The sequence below is a fragment of the Protopterus annectens genome, chromosome 16.part0 (genome assembly GCF_019279795.1).
Source record: "Protopterus annectens isolate FY-2018-M chromosome 16.part0, PAN1.0, whole genome shotgun sequence".
Lineage (NCBI taxonomy): Eukaryota > Metazoa > Chordata > Ceratodontiformes > Protopteridae > Protopterus > Protopterus annectens.
The window spans coordinates 306,594,032-306,619,886 of record NC_056750.1 but is presented as its reverse complement, the minus strand read 5'-3'; the positions used below and the strand labels follow the sequence as shown (position 1 = coordinate 306,619,886).

Below are 25,855 nucleotides of genomic sequence, written 5' to 3'. Positions count from 1 at the left end.
GATTTACTGATGGAGGGTACACAGGGGTGATGTTTTCACTGAATCTGTCAGCCAGTAGATTGGCTATATCTACAGCATTTGTGTATGTGGTGTCCTTGACCACCAGTTCTGAACAGGTCTGGGTACTTCCTTTGAGATTTCAGACATATGTGAAGAAGGCCTTATGATTGTCTCTAGCAGATGTGGCCAATTTGGCTTGGAAGTGGCTTTAGAGGATTTCACTAGTGCTCTTATTTGCTTGTTCAGGCTTAGGAGAGATTGCTTCCAATTGGGCATCTACTCCTTCTTGGTCCTGGACAGCAATTTTTTTCCTTTTGTTATATAGTTTATTTATTGCAGATGTCCACCAGACAGGTTTACTCTTCCTTGTGGAGGATGATTTTGTCCTGTCAGGTATTCCTGATTCCATGTATCTATGTAAGTGCTCGTATAGTACTTTGGTGTAGATTTGGATATTAGTGGCAGTTCCAACAGAGGGGGAGGGGGTTGTGAAGCTGTTTATACCATACTTCAGGAAGTTGTATTCAGCTTTGGTAAAGTTTTTTTGTTTGACCCTAGTTAGGGGGAGGGAGGCAGGGGAGATGCTGACTTTGAATGTGACCTCTTTATGGTCACATCTTACCAGGGAAGATGATACTGTAGGGGTGCTGCAGTGGTTACTCATATTGGTTAACACCAAGTCCAAGATATTATCCCCTCTTGTGGGGGCATCAACTAGCTGCTCCAAGGCATTTACATTGACAAAATCAAGGAATCTCTGGGCATTTGCATTCTGGTTTTTCCAGTCTATGGTTGGGTGGTTATTGTCACCCAGGATCAGGGTAAAGGGTTGACTCTTGATAGATTCAAAGAGGCCCAGATAGGTGGAATGGGCATCCTGAGTCAAAGTTGGGGGCATGTAGCTAGCTATGATTTGAATAGAAGTCTTGTCCATGGTTAACTGCACCTGGAATGTCTCCTGTGCGTCATAGTGTTTGACCAGCCTGGAGGTGTGTGTGTGTCTTTAATATACATTGAAGCTCCACCTCCTTTGGCTTTGCTGTCCACAGTTTGGGGTCTGAATGTATGATAGGATGAGTAACCAGGTAAGGCTGAAGTGCTTTGAACCAGGTTTCAGTGACTGCACAAATCTTGCTATCTGCCATGTTAGCTCACAGCAAACTACAATGTCTTAAAGTGATACCACAACATTAATAAATTTAAGTATACACATTTACATTTTCAATGAAATGCAACTCGATGTTATAAATTTTCAGTATTATGTACCTACAATGTTGTAAATCTTCAGTGTTCTGATTTTTTGATATTATAGTCTCTGTGTTTTTGTGGTTCGACTGTATGATAATTCAGTATTTTAAAGTAGACCCAATTTATTCACTATGGTAACACACTGCATTTGTTACATTTCATATCACTCAATACTAGTGTATTATTTATTTTTGCTGTAGGACACCGTTTCAGACTGCTGTAAAACACAGAATCCACAGCAGACTTTCACCTTTCTGGATACCTGTGCAACACTTCTGTATTTATTGAACATGCAGTCATAATGAAACAGTGCTGCACAGATGTGTACACTTTATCTGGTGCAGTATGTATATTTACAAGAGTTTCTCTGCATATTTGGTCATACAGGAATAAAGTCATTTATATGTGTTCCAGTTACATAAAGATAGGTAGATAGATAGATAGATAGATAGATATATAGATAGATAGAGACAGTCACACATGACTATCCTAGTAACTATAGTATAGTTGGCATAATCATTATGGTCTTTGCCTCTCATGCACAGAGTACAAGATTCAATCTTGACCTCCCGCTAATGCTTGTTTGGAGATTGCATGTTCTCCCTGTTTTTCTGTGGGGTTCATCTCACCTCCAAAAAGCATGTCAAGTGTTTCCAACTCAAACTCACACAAGAATGGGGCTGTTTGCAGCTGAACATAATCTAGATAGCACCCCACAGGGGGAAGACTTATAAAGACCAACAGCTTTGGGCATCTACTGTGGTGTGCAGTATCCTCAAGATAAGAGAACACAGATCACAGGCTGCACACTGTGGCAGGGTTAGCCTCAAGATCATGGAAAAATATGGCTTTAGGTTGTTATTCAGTCATGTTGACTAATGTCACCAAATGGGCATGTGTGTTTGCTGATGATAAGTGGACTGAGGACCTGGCCTACTCCAAATTATGCCAGGGACCAATGCTAACTGTAGGAGAGGTATATGTGTCCTAATGGCTAGAGTGGGCCTGCCACAAAGCACAACAGCCCTGGGTCAATAAGCAACTAGCTGCCTGCTATCTGGTTGCCCAGCTTGGGCTACCTGGGATAGTGCTGCTGAATGAAAGCCGGATATAAAACCACTCAACCTGGCAAACAGGAACTAAGAATTACTCCACTGATTGTAGGTTCACTGACAGGATGGAGCTTGGAAGTAGATGACATGATGGTAAGGAGGAGACTGGACATCCTGTGTATCCAGGAGACAAGATGGAAAGCCAATGCAGCAAAGCCACTTGGCTTGGTATCCAGAAGCTAGTACTCAGGAGGGGGACAGGCTAGAAATCGTGTGAGAATTATGGTGAGGGAGAGACGTCAGAAGGCAGTGAATGATGTCATCAGAATTAGTGACAGACGCATGGCAATCAGATTCCAGTGTAAGGATACAGTAGTATTCATAGTCTCAGCCTACGCCCCGTAGCAGCATTGTAATAATGAGGAAAGGAGTCCATTCAGATATCAGTTCAAAATAAAGAACAACAGGAATTGGTGTTGGATAATGGGGGACCTAAATGCACATATCAGGACAGACATAGGATGTGAGGACTGGCTGGGTTCACATGGGTTGGGGAGAGGCAGCAGAAATAATGAAGGAGAAGCTATTCTGGACTTCTGTCTGGCAAACCACTTGATAGTAGCCAACACATGGTTCAGCAAGAGAGACAGTCACAAGATCACATACAAGAATGGCCAACAAGCAACTCAGATAGAGTTCCAACTAGTAAGGAAAAGGCACAGCGGTAAAACTGGTGAGTGCAAAGTCACCTCAGCATAAACCACCACATTCAGCTGCAAGTAGTTGTCAGAGAAGGCTCTAAGATCAACAGAGACCAGACTGAAGAACTGGAAGTTAACCAGAGACAAAAACACATCAGTTTAAGGAATTACTCAGGTCTCTAGCACCTCAAGAAGAAGAAGAAATGGGTGGAGTTGAAGAAGAATGGCAGCACCTCAAAGCAGCATGTGTGAGGACTGCAGAACAGATATGTGGCCAAACCAGGTATAGAAATAAGGTACATAAGGAAAAGCTGGTGGTGGAATGCAGAAGTCCATTAAGTCATCAAAAGAAAGAAGAATTGCAGAAAAAAAGTGGGAGATGAAAAAAAAACAGACAGGGTTAGGAAAGAATACTGTTGGGAAACAAAGAGGGTAAGAAAAGAGTTGCAATAGCAAAGAGCAAGGCATTAGAGGCAGTCTACCATCTTCTGCAAAGTGACTTAGTAAATGGCACTAAATCTACATCAGATTGCAAGGCAAAGACAGAAAGATAAAGAAGATAGTCAAACAACCTTTGTAAGGGATTCCAGCAACAACCTCCTCATCAGTCCACAGGACATCAAAAACAGATGAAAGGGGAACTTCCAGTGGCTTCTGAATGAAGAAAACCCCACAGAAGCTGTACTGCCCCAGACACAGCCTAAGATGAGATAGGAGGAAAAGCCCATCATAGAAGAAATAAGAACTGTACTAAGGAAAATGATGTCAGGGAAAGCAGCAGGCAGATGAGGTCACAGCAGATGTGATAAAAATGTTAGGTGAGATGGGGAGAAATGGCTCCTGAGGGTACCCATAGCAGTATGGAGAGAAAGACATATTCCAAATGGCTGGACAATAAGCATAGTCATGCCAGTGATCAAGAACAATGGGGACAGTAAAAAAAGCAAAACCACAGTCCAGGATCAAGGAATAATTCACAGCTTCAACAGATGGCATCTGTTGAAGCTGTGAATTATTCCTTGATCCTGGACTGTGGTTTTGCTTTTTTTTAGTGAAGTGGTTGCACCTTCTTGTTACTTGTTAACAATGGGGACATTCACAACTGTGAGCAGTACAGAGGTCTCAAATACCAGTCACATTGCATGAAAGTTCTGGAGATGGTGACTGATAAACAAATATGCAGAGCAGTAGAAAATAAGGTAAGAGTTGAGCAGTTTGGATTCAGATCAGGATGTAGCACAACTAACCCAATGTTTGCAGTGAGACAGATACTTAAGAAGAAGCTAAAAATGAGGAAAGAGTCCAATTGGACATTCTGAGATTTGGAGAATGCATATGACAAGGTCCCAAGAAAGCTGATTTGGGAAGTCCTGTGATTTTGATACTAGTATGGTCATCCCTTATGCTTTAGGTGAACGTGCATTGATGGACATTATAAAGAAGAATTGGTAAATATTCAAAGGAAACTTTGATATTTTTCACATGCTTGGTGAGACACCAAGCTTTATATACAAAGCTAGGAGGAATTTTAAATATTTGACAGAGCACACTTTCCTTAACAAGACTATGTTCATCAAAGGAACTACTAAATGTAGTAGTTGCAATCAATGCCCCTACATCTTAGATAGCGATGTGGTCTTGATAGCTGGGCATGGTAGGGGCATTCCTCTACATAAGGGTAATTGTAACACGAGAGGTGTTATATAGATTTCAGTTTGCCAAACATGTTCATATTACTATATTGGCAAAACTTAAAGGAATTTTAAGACCAGAATATATGAACACCTTTATGCCATTAATAAGGGGAATATAAATAATGCATTGTATATACACACACTAGCATGTGAGGGAGATACAAGATTTAAGTTTGGCATTTTAGAAGTTGTCCCATGGAATTTTAAAGGTGGTTGGTGGGAGCTTCAGGTTGACCTTAGACAGTTTTATTGGATTATTAGATTAAATGCCACTGCTGAACCAGAGTTAAATGACCATATTTCCCTGGTTCCTGTTCTAAGAAAAAGGGCTTTAAACATCTGAATTTTTATTGTATTTTTAATAATGTAAAATTTAACATTTTCTAAAGTTTTTTGTGTATATTTAAAGTACAAAGGTTTTTAGTGTTTTAGTGTCTATGTCTTTAAAATTGTGGAAGAATAATTGATTAATTGATTGTTTCATTACATATAAAGGGTGTTGACTTGGAGCAATGTAATTTCTTCTGTTTCCTGTTCTGAGAAAGTCCCCGAGGTATATACTGGGGAAGGAAGCACGTAACAATAAAGAGACTGGCGTAACATACTCTTTGTGAGCATTTTGTTTCATGTGCTGAGCTTATGGTGTAGCTACTAGCTCATATTGGCACCTTTAAAGTTTTATTAACTGGATAGAGTAGTTAAGTCAACAAGTGATACTAATACACTTCAAAATGAATCAACACAAGTTAACATCTGGTGCACCAAAGAAATGGCTTAAACCTAATGCCAAAAAAATACAGTATCATCCTTTTCAGGAACCAGCAAATTGCTACAACCTTCTGCATTGATAACTCCCCACTATACAGTGGGACAGTAAACAAGCACAAGGGTGCATGAGTTAATGGCTCCCTCTCTTTGGATCACCATATGGTGATTATAGTTAGGAAATCCTTTTATATCTTACGCCAAATTGCCAAAGACATCTGTTATAAAACAAGTTCTTGTTCTCTTGTACTCTGCTATGGTCAAACCCATAACAGAATGTAACAATTTGGAATGCATCTTACTAGACATATCAGAAAACTCAGAAAACCACAAGAGGTTCTTAACAAAAAGGATTTCTGGCCTCAAAAATCATAGGTACCAGGGGAGGTCGGAATCTTTGTCCCTTTACTCTGTGTCATATAGGTTCCTGAGGGGAGACCTTTGTCTTGTTTACCATGCCCGTACCTTAAGAAGCCCATTATCCTTGACCTCCTCCTTCTTGATAAGTCAAATAATGTGATCAAAACTAGAACTAGAGATTTCAGTCTAAACCGAGAAATAAATAAAATTAAATGGAGCAAGAGGTTTGTCACTCACTGCCTCCCCTTACTCTGGAATAGGCTACTTTGCAACTTGGGCATTGTGATTCTCTCTCAACCTTCAAACATAACTTAGACAATTGGGTAGGTACTTTTAAATACATTCAGGGACTTACAGATTTTGCTGTTCTTGAAAAGAGTGGTAGAGCCCAAGAGTGGTTATTGGGAAGGCACGCATGGCCTCAGCCGTCTGGTCAAGTAGCTTTATATTTCTTGTAGTCTTATGATCTTATGATCCTAACTAAAAATTTGTTACAAATCATCGACAAAGATAGAGACCAGGTGGTGGTATTGCATTTTCATCTTTGCTTACTGATTTACTGTGATAAGCTATCTGTGGCTTCCTTTACTCAAAGAGATGGAACAGACATGTGAAAAGTATATTTATTATTTTTTTAAGCAATAATTCATGAGTAGGTGTAGTATACTGAAAATTTACCCACGGTTAGCATGGTTTGATCACAAAGGCAAAGCAAGAGTGATTAAACAAAGTCAACCATGGGTAAATCTTCTGTATACCTACACCCATGAATCAGTTATTGCTATTATAAAATAACATTATTTAAGAAAGAAATGACTTAGTTTTCTTAAATAATGTCTTTGTATAACGGCGCTGTGGAGTAAGTTTTCATATGTCATAATGTGTGGTTATAGTTAACAGCTTGTAATAGCACTTTTATTATTACTGTTCTGTATTTTTAGGCTAGTTAAGGTACACAATTCATATTTACAGGTGGCAAAAAAGAAGGTTAAAGAGACTCATAGACTTGGCATATGTGATGCATGTGCGTAATAAGGAGAACAACTTCTCCTATGCCCAATAGCATTACAGTTTGGCTTACTATGACTACTTATGAAATTCAGTGTACAAATCACAGCAGTGTCTGGCTTTCATCCTTCACAACATGCATACTGGATGGCATGTTTCTATATTTTCTGAAAAACAGAATCAGTGGTTCATAAAATCTTTATGAGTGACTGAATACGTAGGGCTGCTGCTGCCTGCATGAGACCAATAAAAAGATATTAAGTAAAATGGCTGCTACTGCTATTAAAGGGCTTGCCTAGGACAGCCTGTGGGAAACAGGTTTTAGGATATATCAAGATTTTAATAAAGCAGCAGAGACACATAAAGGCATAAAAATAAACAAAAGTATACAAGGATTAAGCCCTTATTCAGGTATGAGATTTAAGAAAGGGAAGAGACACTTTAGTAAGAATCTGGAGCTTGAGAGTAAATGATCAGCAAACTAACAGGCCTGTCCTTGCAGATTGTAAAGCTGTTATCTGCAGAAATGGGCACCGTGTATTATGCAAAGAGATCACCGTTGCCTTTACTTCGTTAGCAAATGATCTTATTATTGAATTTTGGTCATTTAGTTGAAATCAGCTTCTGTTAACTGAGTTTTACTGGTAGTGACTGCTGAAATGCGAGCTGTCTTAGAAATCTCCTATAGAGAAAGTTGTCCAACACCTAATGACTGAAATATAGGTTATCTTAAAAGCACCCCTAGAGGAAGTCACGCCAACAACTGAAACACAAAGCAGTAACAATCGCTACATTCTTCAGTAAAGTTGTGCCTTACTGCTATGTGCAACACTGCTACAAAGAGGGTTGTCAAGTATATGAAGAATAAGACATAAGAATGAATGTACTCCGAAGTATATGATTATTTGAATAACAGGAAGAATGGAATGAATGGTTATCTATGTTAATACACAACATTATAAAAACAATGCCATAACAGAATCAAAATGTCGAAAATTCAGAATGTTAAATACCCACACATAGAATATATTGAACAGCTGAATTGTTGTGAAATAAAAGGAAAGAGATGGAAATATCATAAGCAAACATTGTGATAAGATACGTAATGCAGATGGGCTGCAGCACCCTGCCCCCCTGGTATTTGCAGGTTTGATTCCCCATACCCCCTTACTTTGCCTATGCTATTTCCATTGTCACACTATATTTTACATCAGCATTTTTCACTTATCCAGTGACCTTGGAGTTGGTTTATTTCCCCCAAACTGGATCCTGCAGCAGATGTATTGTCTTGCATCAGACATATTGTTTGTAATGTTTTATTTCAGAATTATGCAACATTTCTGTACATTCCAGTATTTCAATTTTCAAATTTTTGAAAAATGGATATTTTGGATTTAGCTGTAGCCTTTCTATTGGCATTCTGTCTTATGCTGTCAAGTATGCTGTTCAGTAAATTGTAAGGACTGCCAGGACAATCACAGATGAATGCCATCCGACTTAGCCACGCCACAGAAAGCAGGTATCTAAAGCAACCTGCAGTGGGTAGAAAGCAATTTTTACACCTTGATTTTCTCTGTAGAACCCTGCTTATCTGATTATTTGTTCTGCATATAAATTAAACAGATGTATGAAAATTATGCAGCATTGTCATCCTTGCCATACACTTAGGAAACTACTATTCTACTATATAAGAATCAAAGATAAAATAAGCTAAGATAATAAATGGAAATACTTTAGACAGGTAAACACTTCAGCTGTCTCATTATTTGGGGACAGATATTAAAAATACAATTTTCTGAAGAAAACAGGCTTACTTAGACATAATTAACTATTATTATAACAATTACATAAACAAACTTCTATCAGGTGCTCCAGCAGATTTTTCCTGAAGAAGGTATAGTCCTTAGTAATTCTTAACTCTTGCTGAAGACTATTCCAGGACAGGAGTCTGGAACCACACTGGGAATATCCTGTCCTGGAGAGCTAGACTAAATACATGTCAGTTTAACAGAAGCTGTTAAAACACAAGGAATAGGACTGAGTTATTATGCCAAGCTGTGTTAGGAGGAGGGGGCAGTAACCAGAATTTAGGAGTTTCAAAGTGAGTTATTGATGCCTGTGCCTTAGCAGGAATCCAGTTTGGCAGTTTAGCATGGAAAGTGTTTTTTTTAACAAGTGAAATACATATATTTGAAGATCTTAGTTTCTTTTGTGTTTTGTGAGATAACATTCTATAAGGAATTGAGGATAACTAGATGATGGACATATTCAACAGTGGCATCAGAGCATTAAGATGTCTGGCCTGCTAAGCTTCCTTGGTAAACAGGGTGGAAAGCCTTTACAACAATTTGATCAAGTTGAGGAATTGAATATATAAGAAATCTGTGTGCTCACTAAAGGTATGCTGTTGGTCTAGCAAGACAGCTTGTTATCTGTGATGGAATAACTGATCAGTAATCACCCCTTGATAGTCAGTTTTTCAAATATGGGTATCTTGCTGTAACTTTTGCATATCACTGAGTACAATCAAGACTGATTTATTGGTGTTTATATTTAGTTCCTTAGTACAACCAGAACTACTGCAAACGTATCTGACCTAATTTTTGCCGTTGTGTTATACACCTGATTTTAAAATTGTTTTCAAGTTCTCGCAACCTGAAACAGCAGCAGATTAAAATACAAAGGCATTATTTTAGACAAATCAGGCAGAACTAAAAATGTGCTGAGAGGAAGTGCATAGAAGTAATTGAGTAGCTGGTATTCTTCCATGTAGAATGTCAGGAAATTATATTCATGCCATTGAAACAGTGATCAAGGAGTAGGTGTCAGTAATTATTTGTACAGAAGGAGATTACATATACAACATACTCTTTGGAAAGTAAATCCTTAGAGCTTTTGTGCCTTTCAGGGTTTACAGATTTATAGGTATGACACTAGAAACATATACATCAAATTATGTGTAAAGGTAAAGCGCAACGTATGTTCCTGGGTAAAGCAGCAATTGAGACATGCTCTTTGTCTGTTTTGCAGAAGACACAGAACTGAGAAGCGGTTTGACTAAATTCATGTGATGAAATTCCATATAATAATTTGTAGGAATAAGTGCTTACCACCCCTTTCCAGTAGAATAAATTATGACCTTCTTGATCTTGTACCGATTGACTTCACACAGACCAATATCAGAAATTTCATACAGACACATTAAAATGCATGCATAGTGTGGGAATATGTACTTTTAAGTCTGTTGTTTTGGACTTAACCTTCTAATGAAGTTATAACCTCCCTGTACTCTTCCCTTATCAGGCCAATAATTGAGTACAATGCCCATTTTGGTATATACCTTTCCAAGCACCTGTAGCAATGGGAGAAACCACAAAGGTTCTTTATAAGGAAAATTCAAAGTCTTCAGTGTCTGTCCTATGGGGATCATCTGAAATCACTATCACTTTATTCTGTCTCATACAGACTACTCAGAAGTGATCTCTGGGTTGAATACAAGGCAATTTCTGACCCTACTTTATTGGAAATGCTGTATATCCACAAGTCAAACGGTACACAGGTTACTCGCTCTAAAGACCTTAACCTGGTATGTGACATTAATAAAATCTGCTGGAAGAACAGATTTGTCTCCCAGAGGTTACCACACCTTTGGAACAGACTCCCATTTCAAAGATGGAAATATCAAAATCAAACATTGTGATAAGATATGTAATGCAGATGGGCTGCACCATCTTGCCCCCCCCTTAGTGTTTGCAGGTTGGATTCCCCATACCCTTACTTTACCTATGCTTTTTCAATTGTCACACTATATTTTACATCAGCATTTTTTACTTATCCAGTGACCTTGGAGTTGGTTTATTTCCCCCAAACTGGACCCTGCAGTAGATGTATTGTCTTGCATCATACAATTGTTTGTAATGTTTTATTTCAGAATTATGCCACATTTCTGTACATTCCAGTATTTCAGTTTTCAAATTTTTGAAAAATGGATATTTTGGATTTAGCTGTAGCCTTTCTACTGGCATTCTGTTTTATGCTGTCGGGTATGCTGTTCAGTAAATTGTAAGGACTGCCAGGACAATCACAGATGACAGCCATCCGACTCAGCCACGTCACAGAAAGCAGGTATTTAGAGCAACCTGCAGTGGGTAGAAACCATACAGGTAATATGATATATTGTAGCATGCAGGTAATACAGTATACCACAACTGTACTTTGATGTGCTACCAACAGATGTAACCCTGTATGAATTACAGAAGGCAATTTTGGGCACATTGTAGAAATTTCAAAGTAAAGGAGAAATACCCAGCAAAAGTGTCCACAATAAACCAAGAAAAAACTGAGCCAAACCAGAAGCAGTCCCTTTGTAGTTTAAATATAAAATAAAAACATTAACGCTCCAAATAGAGTGTTTTTGTAAACACACTTCCTCAGATGCAAAAACACAAGTGTATGAATACCAAACCTTTTATACGTGAATAAACCAATCAAGTATTGTATTTCCCTTTTACATCATCACCTTTAGGATTCATATAAAAATCAATACACAAACTGCATCTGTATAAAATATGCATAAAAATACATTAAAAATATTACTATTCAATAAAACTTCAAACAATGTTATCTTCCACTACCCCATTATTGTTCACTTGTATTCAAAAAAATTTTAATATATAAATCCTCACAAATAATAAACATAGAAAGGTAAAACAATTATTTAAAACTTTTTTTTCCTGCAACCTATTATATTATTTGTTAGTAAATTTTTATTGAATAGTAATATTTTAATGTATTTTTTATACCTATTTTATACAGACGCATTTTGTGTATTGATTTTTTCATGAACCCTAAAGGTGATGATCTAAAAGGAGAATACAATACTTTATTTGTAGCATTAATGTTTTTACTTTATAATTAAACTACAAAGGGACTGCTTTGGGTGTGGCTCAGTTTTTTTCTTGGTACATTGCAGAAATTGTACATTCATGTCAAACAGAGTACCTCTTTGGTCCTCTTCAAATGCAATCTGGATGGTTGAATGGGTGCCCATAAATTCACCCCAGGGGTTCCACCTGTGTCCCTCTTGGACAGGGGCAATAGGTGCTGATTGTGGAAATAAGGGTAAGAACTTGTCGAGGCTTGTAAGGGCCCTAGGGCCATTAGCCTACTAAATTCTTATGATCCTATGATCCTATGAACAGACATATCTAGATGATTTGCAAATGAATATATGCAGACAATGTGACACATTTATTAAATCCTTGCTGACAAGTGTTTTCAAGAATTCTGTATTTTTCATCTCTGGTGCAAGGTTCCCATAGACATTTATTTGTCCTTTCCAAATCATTTCTTGCAACAATCACCCTGCTGAGAACCTCAGCCTAGGACATCTACCTAGCTAATGCAGTTGAGACTTCAGTGGGTCTTTCATCTACTCTCTGCTAGTTTAATTTACAAGTGGAAAAAGAAATCTGCCACCCCATGCTGAGAACCTCGGCCTTGGACATCTACCTGGCTAATGCTGTTGAGACTTCAGTTGGTCTTTCATCTATTCTCTGCTAGTTTAATCTACAAGTGGAAAACCAAGTCTGCCCACACCCCAGCTAAGAACCTTAGCCTTGGACATCTACCTGGCTAATACGGTTGAGACTTCATTTGGTCTTTCATCCACTCTCTGATAGTTTAATCAAAAAGCAGAAAACCAAGTGTGCCCACCCTCATGCAAAGAACCTCAGCCTCGGACATCTACCTGGCTAATGCCATTGAGATTCTAGTTAGCCTTTCTTCTGCTCTCTGCTAGTTTAGTCTGCAAGCAGAAACCCACGTCTGCCAACCCCCCCTGCTGTAAACCTCAGCCTTGGACATCTACCTGAATAATCGCTATCACCTACTCACAAACACTCGCTAATGCACAATGTATGTACTGTACCTGTGTACTATGTATGTGTTGTACCTAGGTTCCAAATTTCAGCTGTACACCACAAATCTATTAATTACCTTTATTTTTAAATTAATATTTTCTTTTTTGTTCACTCCACTGTAACTGTTGATGTGCTGCATACCACTGTAAAAACATGTCTATTCTAATTTGTGTGTATACTGATCATATCTAAATATCTAAATGTATCTGTAATTTTTCTATGTGGAGCTTTTCTCCCAGGGCCTCTGCTGAAAAAGGGCCTTTTCGGCTCAGTCAGACACCCCCAGTTAACAAATGTAAAAATAAATAAATAAATAATGCGGTTGAGACTTCAGCTTGTCTTTCACCTACTCTCTGCTAGTTTAGTCTACAAGCGGAAAACCAAGTCTGCCCAGCCCCCTGCTGAGAACCTCATCCTCAAGCATCTACCTTGCTAATGTGATTGAGACTTCAGTTGGTCTTTCATCTACTCTCTGCTAGTTTAATCTACAAGCAGAAAACCATGTCTGCCTACTACCCTGCTGAGAACCTCAGCCTCGGACATCTACATGGCTAATGTAGTTGAGGCTTCAGTTGGTCTTTCATCTACTCTCTGCTAGTGTATATCTTAAATTAGTTTAATTTTGCCAACCTCAAAATCCTCAGAATATAAGTTGTAATATAGCGTATTGTGGTGCGCACATTCTCTAGGTTACTTTGTATCACGCACCCCACAGGTTTTCCAGCACACTCTATTGCTATTATTCAACAAACACAGGCTGATAGTTTTTTTTTGCCTCTTACTTACTTGGTGTAGTTTTTCTTAGCTATTCCCATGGATTTCTCATCCCATCTTCTCCCCAGTTGTTTGACACCATCCCCCCACCACCTCTGCTCACCTTCCAACAATATTGTCTCACTTTCTATTCTCTGCCCCTCCCCTTTCACTGCACCAGCATTGGAGGTTATATAATTACCTAACAAGGTCCTGGTGCCATTTTTCCAAACCCCTGACCAGAACCCTGACCACTATATCAGTCCTGAGTGTTGCATGCTCACCTAGTAAGTGTTACATTCATCTATGTATATCTCTTGATGATATGACTATGTATTTGTTCAAAATATTTGTCTAATTGTTGTCGTTTATCTAATGCTGCTAGATAATTGAGCATTGTAAATCTACCTAGGTGAAAGCAAAGCAAATATTTTGTTTAATGAGTTATTCTGTATGCTCTCTAGCATAACTAACAGTGATTTATATGGGCTGTACCTTTGTCTTTGTGAATGGTAGCTTGCTTTAAACCTGTAGTCCCTTAATAGTTACTGAGTGTTACATGTATGTAATACTGATAATTATCTGATTAGTGTATTGCATCTTAATGGACTGCATGCAAATGTACTGCATTCTGTGATACACTTGTATCGCATAGCGATATTTGTAGTGAATTACATGGACTGTGTTCTGCTATGTTAACTTCTATATGCTTCCAAAACATTAGTGCCTAGTTGTTTGTTAGGTTGACTATAACTCAGGTTAACACATTAGAGCCTAGATGCTTTGCTTCTCTTTCTATAGCTTATGTGAAAAACTTTAGAGCCTAAATGTTTGTTATGGCTACTATAGCAGAAGCTTAAGTCTCCCCCTCTACTATCAGGAAGACTGCTCCACAGATCTTTATGTCTGGTTACCTTCTCTCCTCCTCGTTATCTCCGGGTAGTTCTCTCCCTCCCCACTGCCCCACTGCTTTCACCCTCTGACCTTTCGATGATCCAACTCTCTGCTCCTTGTTACACTAAGTCTTTGTTCCCCAACCTCCATCCCCCATCTACCTCTGTGTTACTTTAGTGCCTTGTTATCTTCCATTTCACCCTCTACTCCCTAACCATCTGTCTCTCCCCTGAATTCTCCCTTCAGGCTACAGCTTCTGTATCTGAGACTCTAATTAGTTGTGACCATTTAGCCTAGCCTTATACTTGCTTTGTATTCAAACTGTTGCTTTTTATTTGTCTCCCTACAGTTAATCTACAAGTGGAAAACCAAGTCTGTCCACCCCCCCTGATGAGAACCTCAGCCTCGGACATCTACCTGGCTAATGTGGTTGAGACTTCAGTTGGTCTTTCATCTAATCTCTGCTAGTTTAATCTACAAGCAGAAAACCAAGTCTTCCCACCCCCTGCTGAGAACCTCAGCCTCGGACATCTACCTAGTTAACGTGGTTGAGACTTCAGTTGATCTTTCATCTACTCTCTGCTAGTGTATGTTTTAAATTAGTTTAATTTAGTCAATCTGTTTATCCTCAAAATATAAGTTGTAATATTGTCTGATGTGGTGACCACACTCTTCAGTTTGCCCACAGTGGCCCGCCTCCCCCTAAACTCTCCTCCCACACCTTTCTGTAGTAGCCCCTCTGACAGTATCTGTCTGCATGAACCACGTACCTGTCCCATTGGAATCTTACTTTGTATCGCTCACCCTACAGGCTTTCCAGCACACTCTATTGCCATTATTTAACAAACACAGGTTGATAGCTTTTCTTTTACCTCTTACTTACTCGCTCCTCTCGGGCTCACTCCATTCCCACCCACTCCCATATCAATTACCTTTATAAGCTAACCATTTGTCAATCTGTTTAATTGTGTTCTACAATAAAGTATCGGCGTGTGCTTCCTGGAGTTGGCGGTTTTCTTTCAGCATTACAAGTGGATTTAAACTGCCAGGCTCAAGTGGTGTTTACCTTTATAAGCTAACCATTTGTCTACCACACCCATTGCAATCCAACTTCCTGTTAACATCAACCAATCAGAATCAACCCCTCCCCCTCACTGTAACTAATTGTAAACCTCTAAAGATCTCCTCCAACTCCTCTCTTCTCAGAAATTACTATACATAACACCACCCACCCATACTATCCAATCCCACTCATTATATATCACATCTCTCACCAAAACCTCACACCACCCTCATACACTCACCTCACCTATCCCCCTCTCACCCTCCCACATTTTCAATACCTAAAACCCTCCATCAATCACACTCTCTCCACCATCTCATACACTTTTTTACCCTACAATGTGCTCCTCCCTCTCTTCTCTTCCTTACTTCTCCTACTCCTATCTAACCTCACCTCATATCACACCCAGCTCAACCTACAGCTCAACCCTCCTTCCACCGCCACCACATAATATACACCAACAGGCACTACTCCTCTCCCATAGCACCCTCACTCTTCTCCAGTACTGAAATCTCTCTCCCCAAAATCAAAGTACCTCCAAAGACCTATCCTAATTACATAACAAAGCTGAAACTGCTGGCACTCTACCCCTATAAATCACTTCTCCTCCACCCCAAAACATCATTCCTTTTTCTCTATCAGCATTCACAGCATTATCAACAAGATAACTGAATTCCACTCCTGAATAACCCAATACTCCCCCACCATTGTTACTCTCTCTGAAACATGGCTCAAACCACACAACTCTGACAATTAATTTCTCCCCTGGTCGCAACAATCTGTGCCATGATAGAACCCATAAACAATGTGGAAGATTTTCCATTATGTAATCGGACCTGCTGACATTATCCCCCCTAACCAACCCTCCCCCTCCTTCCACCCAGCCAAACTCATTATTGCCAATTACAAACTTAACAGCCATAAAACCCTAACCATTGCTAGCATCTACCTACCCCTTGGAGACAACATACCTTTATTCAAACAGATTCTCCTCTGGATGTCAGAAAATATACCCAATGAATACATAATACTAGGCAATTTGAACATCAATTGGCAAAACCTTATCTCTCACTCCCCTAACACCAATATAAACCTTTATGGCTGCACCCAAATCATCTCTTCTCTTAACTTTCAACATAAACCTACAAATACTTGCTCTATAATCAACTGAATTCTTGTCTCCCACCCCAACCTATATCACTACCCAGTGACTCCCTTAGTGACCACTCCCCAATATGCATCCAAAGATTCTACCCCCACCTCTCTAGACCTCATAAATGTAAAGAATGCCAAAAGCTTACTAACTTCAACCCTGACACATTCAATAACTCACTCTCTGTTCAATTGACTGATCTTTCCTCTCATCCCTACCCCTTGATGAAGCTGTTCTACAATTCAGCTCCATCTTCCTAAACACACTAAACTCTATTGCTCCTCTCAGAACAGCTAGAGTCAAATTTTAATGCTCTCCATGGCTTGGTAACTCTACTTAGTCCCTTATACAACACAGAGATTCTGCCTGGAAACTCTGGACGAAGACCAGCTCTCCCATTCACTGTCAAAAATACAGGGAACTCTGCAATTTGATGAAAAACCACATAAACATTGATAAAAAGAACTTCTACCACACACACCAATCTACTGGAACACTACCAACCAAATTCTAAGCCCAGAGACTCCCTCAACCCCAAGCTCCTGCCCCAATAACACAGCCCATGAAACAGCATCCATTTTAATTCATACTTCATTGAGAGCATCAGTAAACTTATGCAGACCTCCAACCAAACCAATCACTCACTCCCCACCACACCCCTACTATAAACATGCCCTTTCTCACTAAACCCAGTTCCTAGCACCTATATAAAAAATTTCTTCTCAAACTAAAACCCTGTTCCCCATCTGCCGATAACCTCCCACCTCTCTTCCTAAAGGCTACTGCTTACTCTATAGCATATCCTATCTCCATCCTAATAAACTGCTCTGTCAGTGAATCCACTGTCCCTACTCTCTGAAAAAAAATTCCATACCATACCTCTACATAAAGGAGGGATTTCTGTAGACCTCTGTAACTATCAACCAATTGCTATACTTTCTCCCTCTCAAAAATTCTCGAACATTCTGTTCACAAACAAATCATGGCCTATCTCACTAAAGAAACTCTAATCACTCCCACCCAACACAGCTTCCACCCCCATCACAGCACTGCCTTCCTTTATAAACTCCATCTCCCTAGCCAGAGACAACAATAAGCTAGTGTCCTGTCTCTTCTTAGATCTCTCCAAAGCCTTTTACACTCTGTCCCACCCCATCCTCCTCTCCAGACTCTCTCAACTCAATCTCTCCTCATCAACTATTTCCTGGTTCAACAGCTACCTCACAGGCAGACAGCAGTCTATTAAATGGCTCTCTGCTCTCTCTCCCTTTCTCCCATCAAAAGGGGTGTCCCTCAAGGCTCAATTCTAGGTCCCCTTCTCTTTAACATCTTTATAACCAACTCCACACTTCCTGTCCTCAGTCATCCCTCATACAGTATGCAGATGACTCTACAATCATCTCCATCGCTGGCAACCCATCAGACCTGCTTACCATGATGCAAAACTCTTTTGACCTCACTAAAGCATGGCTTACTAACAGTCAACTCATATTAAACCCCAAAAAGGCAAAACGTCTACACTTCCTCCCCAAATCTCTCTACCACCTCAAATCCTCATTCGCCATCTCTTCCCTTAACAACACAACTATCGAAGCTGATACCCACACTAAGCTCCTTGGAGTAATCATTGACAACCAACTTAAATTTGACCACCATGTGCTTCACTCTATCAAAAAAAAAAAAAAAAAAACAGTAAAAACTCGGCCTACTGTATAGAAATAAAAGGTTCCTCACACCTGACACCAGAAACTCACTTGCCCAAGTTTACCTTCTCCCTAACCTCTTCTACAACTCATAAGTCTTAACTAACTGACAGAACACTACTTTCCAAACTCAAAACAGCTATAACAAAGTTGCGAGATTTGCTACTAATTTACCATCTAAATCACACCACTGCAATGCTCTCAGGACTCTCAGCTGGCTTGAGTTTTCTAACCAACTCCTACCAACTCAACTTCCCATCATCCATTCTATCCTGAACAATCCCTCATTCTGCCTTAACGTCTCCTCACTAGTCTCACACTATACCTCCCCCTTGATCTCTCAGAAGCTCAGACCAATGTCTCTTACAGATTCACAAACCTAAAAAATCTATTGGACAGAATCCCTGATCTGTCATGGAACAAGCTTCCCATGTCCCTTAGAAAGTTACTCTTACCAGTGAATTCAACAAAGTTCTCAAAAACTACCTAAACAGCTCCTGGATATGCCATTGTAATGACCCCACTTGAACCCTATCCTCTCTTCTGCCTTTCCTTCCTAATCCCTCCTTTCCTCTAATCATCTCTTTATTTCCTACCTTCTGTTATCATGTGGCAATTACCTACCTCTCTCCTTGCTACTACACGTCCTTGTCCAGTTACCCTGTTACCCCATCCTATTTGCTACGCAGCCACTATATTAATATCTACACCAAACTTTGCTCATAAAACAATATGCTTTGAATGTTACTGTAGTCTACTGATGACAATCCTAATGCCTTTATGCCAGCTTTGCTACTCCCTGTTTCTATAATTACTTCTTTGTACAACTGTTATTTGTGCTCTTCTCTCTCACTCGTACTGTAATAGTTACTTAACCTGTCATATTGTACTGCTTCAATACATTTTGCTTATTTGTACTGTGGAGCTTTTCTCACTGGGACTCCGCTGAAAAAGGGCAATAGCTCAGTCGGACTATCCCGGTCAACAAATGTCAAATAAATAAATAAATAAATATTCTCTTTATTCTATTTCAGTCTCTTGATCCAATTTTTAATTAGCAGTTTTCTTTCTTAAAAATAGTTTCCCCTACAGCATTGCAACTTAATTTTTATTTACAGTGTGAGCAGCATATGCTCTTTGAATCCGTCATCATGACTTCTATGTCTGAAACATAACAGACCTGTATTTGTACATTATTTATTTTATACCACTGTTTTCTGTTGTTGTTGCCATTGGAAAATTTGTCATTGTAATTGTTCTTAATATATTTCTAGTCCTCTAGAAAGAAAATTCCTAAAGATGAACTCCCAGTTCTATTGCTTTACTAAAATAAAAACTGAACTGCATATTAGATGTTGAACTTCTAACATTAGCTGTTCTTTTGTCCTTATGGTGCTGCTCTAGTGAGCATGTTTTTGTGATCAGCTGTGATTTACTCTGATGTGTAAGAGGAAGGCATCATGTAAATATAAGGAAAAAACTGAAGTAACGTTATTTATTTATAGAATAACAGCAAAATAAATTATAAATAAAAACATTTATCAGGCAAAAGCTTGAAACAATGTTTATTCCCCTAGCACCTTGGCTAAGGCGCCTTCCAACTAACAGTGCGGCTCAGGGGGTTATAAATGGATGTGGGAAAAGTAATACTTCTATTGTCTATGAGTTTTGGAACTGTCTAGCTATGCTCAGATTGTAAGAGAGTTTAGATGAGTTAATATTCTGGTGCCTAATTTGTAAGGATGCACATAGCACTACTTTATCTTTACAGTCAGCCATCTCTGTAAGGTAAGATGGGGTATCTGAACATCAGACTTTCGGCTCCACAGTTGTCAGCTGTAACAACAGCCTATATTGTGTCCCATTAGACAACTCCAGAAATGGTCACTAAAGTTAACCTGGTTAAATGCATCTCACATTATTTAAAATTGTTATCCTGTTCTTCCACACACTCTGATAAAAAAAAAAAAAAAAAAAACTTTGATATGATCACCAAAACATTTGCTCTTCTAGTCAGTAGCAGAAAGGCAAAATTTGAACTCAATGCAAAACATGAGCTGGCTCTTGGTTTCATTTTGTCAGACTCATTTGTATATTTTACCTCAAATATACTTATCTGCTCAGAGATGCATTGATATTCAGTTCCTATTGTATTGTTTATGCTGAGTGTTACAATATGTTTCTTTAAGTGTTCTGTTTTAATGGCCTTGCAAACAAACTGAATTTTATATAATATATTTTTGTTAATTGTACTCATTATTACTATGTTGTGTGCATTTATTTGCTATGCTTGCTAATTCACATGGATGAATAAAGTTGCTAAAAAAAAAAAAAATAAAACATTTTTCTCTGATAATTATGCACCCTACTCATATGCCATATATTTACCAGCCACGGTGGTGCAGCGGTAGCGTTGTTGCCTCACAGTAAGAGGTTCTCCTGTTCGATTCTCAGCTGGAGTGCCTTCTGTGTGGAGTCTGCATGTCCTCCCCGCAGTTGAGTCGTGTTCGAAAGACATGCGTAAATGGGCATGCCTTCGCTGAAGTTTGGGCTTCAGGTTGGCAACTCGGCACCATAAAAATCTACTGCCAATCATTAGTGGAATGGAGTTTCACTGTGGTGATCCCTAACCGGGAAAAGTCAAAAAGACAAACAACTCATATGCCATATATTTACACTTGGGATTACCTCAAGGATTCCCAAAACCTTGCCATAACCTCCACGTAAGAACAATAAGGGGAAAAATGCTTTGATGTGTCTTTCAGGAAAATGTTTCTTTTTCTTAATAATTACTACCAGATGTCCTAAAGTCCCTTTAACAGACAACCTATGTTAAACAACCAGAACCTGATTAAAGTTCATGAGATTAGCATTGCTTCTGACTTTGATGTTTGCCAAGAGTGCTCTTCTGAACACATACAGTATGGCCAGAATTGCCTCCTCCTACAGTTCATATATGATTACATATATTGGTAGCATATTTAAATATGACTGTAAATTCTTTTAGTCTTGTTGTTCCTGCTACTATAGGAACTGTTTTAAGAATCTTTCTTCCACATTGCTCATTTTTGCTTGCTTGCAAATCCTGGTACTTTATGACTTTAAGTCTCTCAGTACATAATACAGTGGGTGTAGGAATTTCAGTGATTAACTCTACTTTTGTCTTTTTTTTCTCTTGGATTACTATATTTGGTTTCCTTGCTTCTGTTTTTTTTTTTTTGAACTGTTGGCTTTGAGTGATCCTATGTGATATGTGTTTCAAATGCTTCTTAGCTGCTTCTATATTGCCCATGTTTCAGTGCATCAAAATTGCCACATTATTGTGCCTTTCAGTATACAGATCCTCAGTCATTAACACCTCACACCTCACACATGATGTGCAACTGTTTCAAGTTTGGTTTTACAGAACCTCATTTTTCTGTTTCTGCCATTTTATCTATAAACTTTGTAAACCAGGGTGCATTTAACCCACTATCTTGATTCACGATTATTAGCCTTTCATATTTTGATTTAAATTGACCTCTCCTTAATCGCTCTTGCATCGAATCTTGGTCACCACAGCTGTTCTAGAAGTTCTCTGTTTTGGCTCTATATTTGCATATGTTCCAATTTTCTTTCCCTGACTTCTGAGCCTTTCCTTCATATTCTTTCTTTTGTTTGTTGGCACTTCCAGTTGCTGTCTGATTTACGTCTACTTCCAGTTTGATTTCCATTCCCACTCTACTCCTGTTTCTACTAGACTAAGCAGGGAAGTCATCTTAGACTTATTCTCTTCATGCTTTACAACCTTCACTATGTTTTGATCTAAATCAATCCCAGGATAAGATTCATAGGTTCATAGGTTCATACTAGGCTATCTGCCCTAGGGAATTTACAAGCCTAGCCAGAATGTGTTTGGCTTTCACCACCCATTTTAAATTTATTTTGCTATGCCCTTTTTCGAGGTTAGTATACTGTGCATCTGTCTAACAGTGACACAGAAGTGATACCCGGAGTAAATCTACGCTCTCCCATCCACTCATCAAGATTCCTCTTGAATAGAGTCAATGAGGGACTCTGCCTAACCTGGACTGGGATTTTATTCCAGAGTGAAGGGAGCCTCTGGGTTATGAATCTGTCCCTCCAGCATGTCCTATTTATTTCAGTGCTGAGGTTCAAGTCTCTCGAGCGTGTAGCTTGATGGGATTTGGATTTTCTGAGGTGCAGCATGTCCATTAATTCCGGGTTGGACATGGCTTTATACTTCAGGACCAGATCGCCTCTGAGCAGGCGGTATGCCACTGAGTAGAGCTGGAGTTTCTTTAAACGGGAAGCATATGGCATCTGTTTGAGCCCTTTGATCCTCTTGGTAGGTACTTTTGGGGTCTTTCCAGTTGCTGCAGGTGTCTGGTAAGGTACATCCCAAAAGGGGCATTGTACTCAATTATGGGCCTGATGAGGGATGAGTAAAGAGGCACGATGACCTCCCCTGATCTAGATGTGAATCCCTTCATGATTAGGTGGGCTATATAAAATGATTTTCTAACCACTTTGGCCACGTGGTTGTCGAATGAGAGATTGCTATCAACTTGGGTCCCCAGGTCCCTAATTACTTCTTCCGTACTTAATGGATTACCATCTATGTGGTAATTTGTGGGCACTTTGTTTTTGCCGAAGGGGATGACTATACACTTTTTGGTGTTTAGCTTGAGGCCATGGCTCTGGCACCAGTTGTCTGTTTCTATGAGGCCCTTTTGTAGGATGCTTGTGTCGGCTGGAGAGTCGATTATGGCGCCCAGTTTGCAGTCATCTGCGAACTTGGTCAGCCACAGTCCTTCCGTGTTGGCCTGTACCTCCGAGAAATATATACCGAACAAGAGAGGTCCCAGGACTGAGCCTTGTGGGATGCCACTTGTAACTGGTTTGGTATATTTCAGTTATTCAGATGCAGACAGAAAAAAATTAATTGAAACTAAATTTACTTGTTGAAGCATGATGGATTAGCTATGAGTTATTAGTTCATATGTAGATAGTGAATGGGAAAGTACCTAAGATTCATTTAGCTTTTATCTTATTGGCTCACCAGACTTCATTATGGATTCAAATCACCATCCATAATAAAAAATACAGGCAAATATGATGCAAGCAACTATAAGAGTAGATTTTATTGTGCAACATGATTGTTTATCTCTATTGTCACAATGCTGGACAATATATAAAATCTGCATCATTCACCATGCATAGCAGTCATCCATTTGTAGTAGAACAGGTATAGGGTTACCAGACTAGCTGGCAAATAATTGATCTTGCTTAGCTAAAATATACAAAAAGAAAGTACAGAAAAATCTCTGTAGCAGTTCAAGAAAATCTTTCTAGCTGCTTGCTTCTATCCATTCTCACTGAATACATTGTTTTCTACCTCTCATTCATAACCAGCAAGTAATAGCTAATGCTGTTTTCATCATCTTTATCTTTGTATTATCATTTAGGAACATATGTGGTGCGTCTCAGCGGCAGAATAATGGACAAATTGGAACCAGGAATGCTGGAAGTTGGAGATGAACTGCTGGAAATAAATAGCCACTGTGTGAAGGATCTAGCTTTGGATGAAATATATAGCCTGCTCTCCCAGAACAACAAGGTCATACTGAAACTGCTCCCACTGGGTACTAATACACCCCAGTCTTAATATTCATGCAACATTGATTAAAACAGTATTTTCTTTTTCTGAAAATAAAGAAGTGAGAGGAACGTGTAATACAGTCGCTTCTTAAAGTAGATCAACTGTAGTCAGATATACTTCTCAACTTTTACCTCAACAGTTACAGACAAAGCAAAAATAAATAATAAGGAAAAAGGCCCCCAAATGGGGGCACCTTTTAAATGCTGGTACAATTAACTTAGAACTGTATTTTTCAAATTGATTTTCAGTTTTATGAGAGATGGGGTGTAGAGATGTCTCTCCAAAATCTGAACACTTTTTATTCAGTACTGTCTTTTGAGAAGCAAGAATGCAATATTTAGATTGTATTAGTTGATGTCTCATACTGATCTCAGAATGCTTATCACTTTCTTGTGTGTCTTTCCACCTAACCAGATTTACTGCTTATATCAACAGATAGTGTCTTCTGATCTGGTATACAAGTTAAAATGCAGGCGTTTGGGTTCATGCCAGATCGTTTAAAAATCATGCTTACAACAATGACTACAATACAAACCACTACTAAAAATATTTTTCACAACAAAACTTTAAATGTGGAAGATTATTAGTTCATAAAACTTTACAATAAATATGCTTAGTTTCAGTTATTATGTAAAAAAGGAGCTGTGTATGGAAAACATACATTTTAAATATGGGAGACTAAGGAATGCTATACAACTAACACTGGTTAACAGTGGAAGGGAGACAGAATTTTGAAAAATTATCATCAGAGATAGAATATAAAGCATCATCAGCTTATAAATACAAAATAGAGATGCTATTCAGGGAATGTAAAAGGATACACATCTTGCATTGATTTTGGAAGTATTTGAGACTTCATATCAAAGCCACATATGTTTGTGACAGTCAAAACTTGTCAAATCATAGAATGTTGTGGTAATTTTGTTGTGCAGTGGGACTGCACTGGAAAAGAGTTAAGTTTTACGATTGATATAAAAAAAGGGAGAGTGGAGACTGAGAGTATGAAAGCAAGAGATAGAAAGAAGGTGAGAGAATGTGTGTGTGCGTGCATGCACATGTGTGTGTATGTGTGTGTGTGTGTGTGTGTGTGTGTGTGTGTGTGTGTGTGTGTGTGTGTACTTATGATTGTGAAATATAGAAATGACCAAACAGGAGAGAGACAGGGGGAAGAAGGAGATAGACAGAGACTGAAAAAGCGAGAGATATGGGATTGATTTGGAAGCAAGCGAGTGAGAAAAACTGAAAGAGACAGAGAAAAGGAGTGTAAGATAGGTATGACAGAGTGAAAAGTAGAAATGGAAAGCATGAGAAAGAGGAAAAGTGAGATACTTATGTAGATATGTTGTTGTCTTTAGTAGAGCACTGACTCAGTAAATGCTCCATTAGCAATAAAATATGATGAAGGAAAGAAAGGCGGCTGGGAAGCAGGATGTAAGAAGTTCAGCAGTGTACCTATTATACAGAGCTAGGAAGGATGTGACATACATATCAGAATGCACAAGAAGGGAAGGGGGATATTTTTATGTAAAGGCTTTAAACAAAGAGTGGACAGTGCAGTGCCGAGCGGTAGCATTGTCGCCTTACAGCAAGAGGTTCTCCGGTTCGATTCTCTGCTGGAGTTCCTTCTGTGCAGACTCTGCATGCCCTCCCTGCATTCGTGCGGGTTTTCTCTGGGTACACTGGTTTCCTCCCACGTTACATAGACGTGTCTGGAGCGTTTCTTCCTGGGCATCCGTTGAAAATTGGCTTTATTCCAAGTTGGACTTTCCCTGTAAACAAATGTTAAATAAAATAAATACTGTTACTGGTAACCAATGTCACAAATTTTACTTTCTCTGTAAGTATCAGTAGAAGTAATCATGTGAGCCAAAGTCAGCA

The 25,855-nt window shown here is 39.0% G+C and overlaps 1 protein-coding gene across 2 annotated transcripts in view; it reads left to right on the top strand.

The window, feature by feature from the left end:
- LOC122790386 overlaps nucleotides 1-25,615 on the top strand; it is a 239,908-nt gene extending 214,293 nt beyond the window's left edge. For both annotated transcript variants that reach the window (XM_044057900.1, XM_044057899.1), the window contains exon 11: nucleotides 23,784-25,615. In XM_044057900.1, the coding sequence (XP_043913835.1) occupies nucleotides 23,784-23,983 (200 nt within the window). In that variant the 3' untranslated portion in view covers nucleotides 23,984-25,615. The remainder of the gene's footprint in view (nucleotides 1-23,783) is intronic.
- Nucleotides 25,616-25,855: the final 240 nt, after the last annotated feature.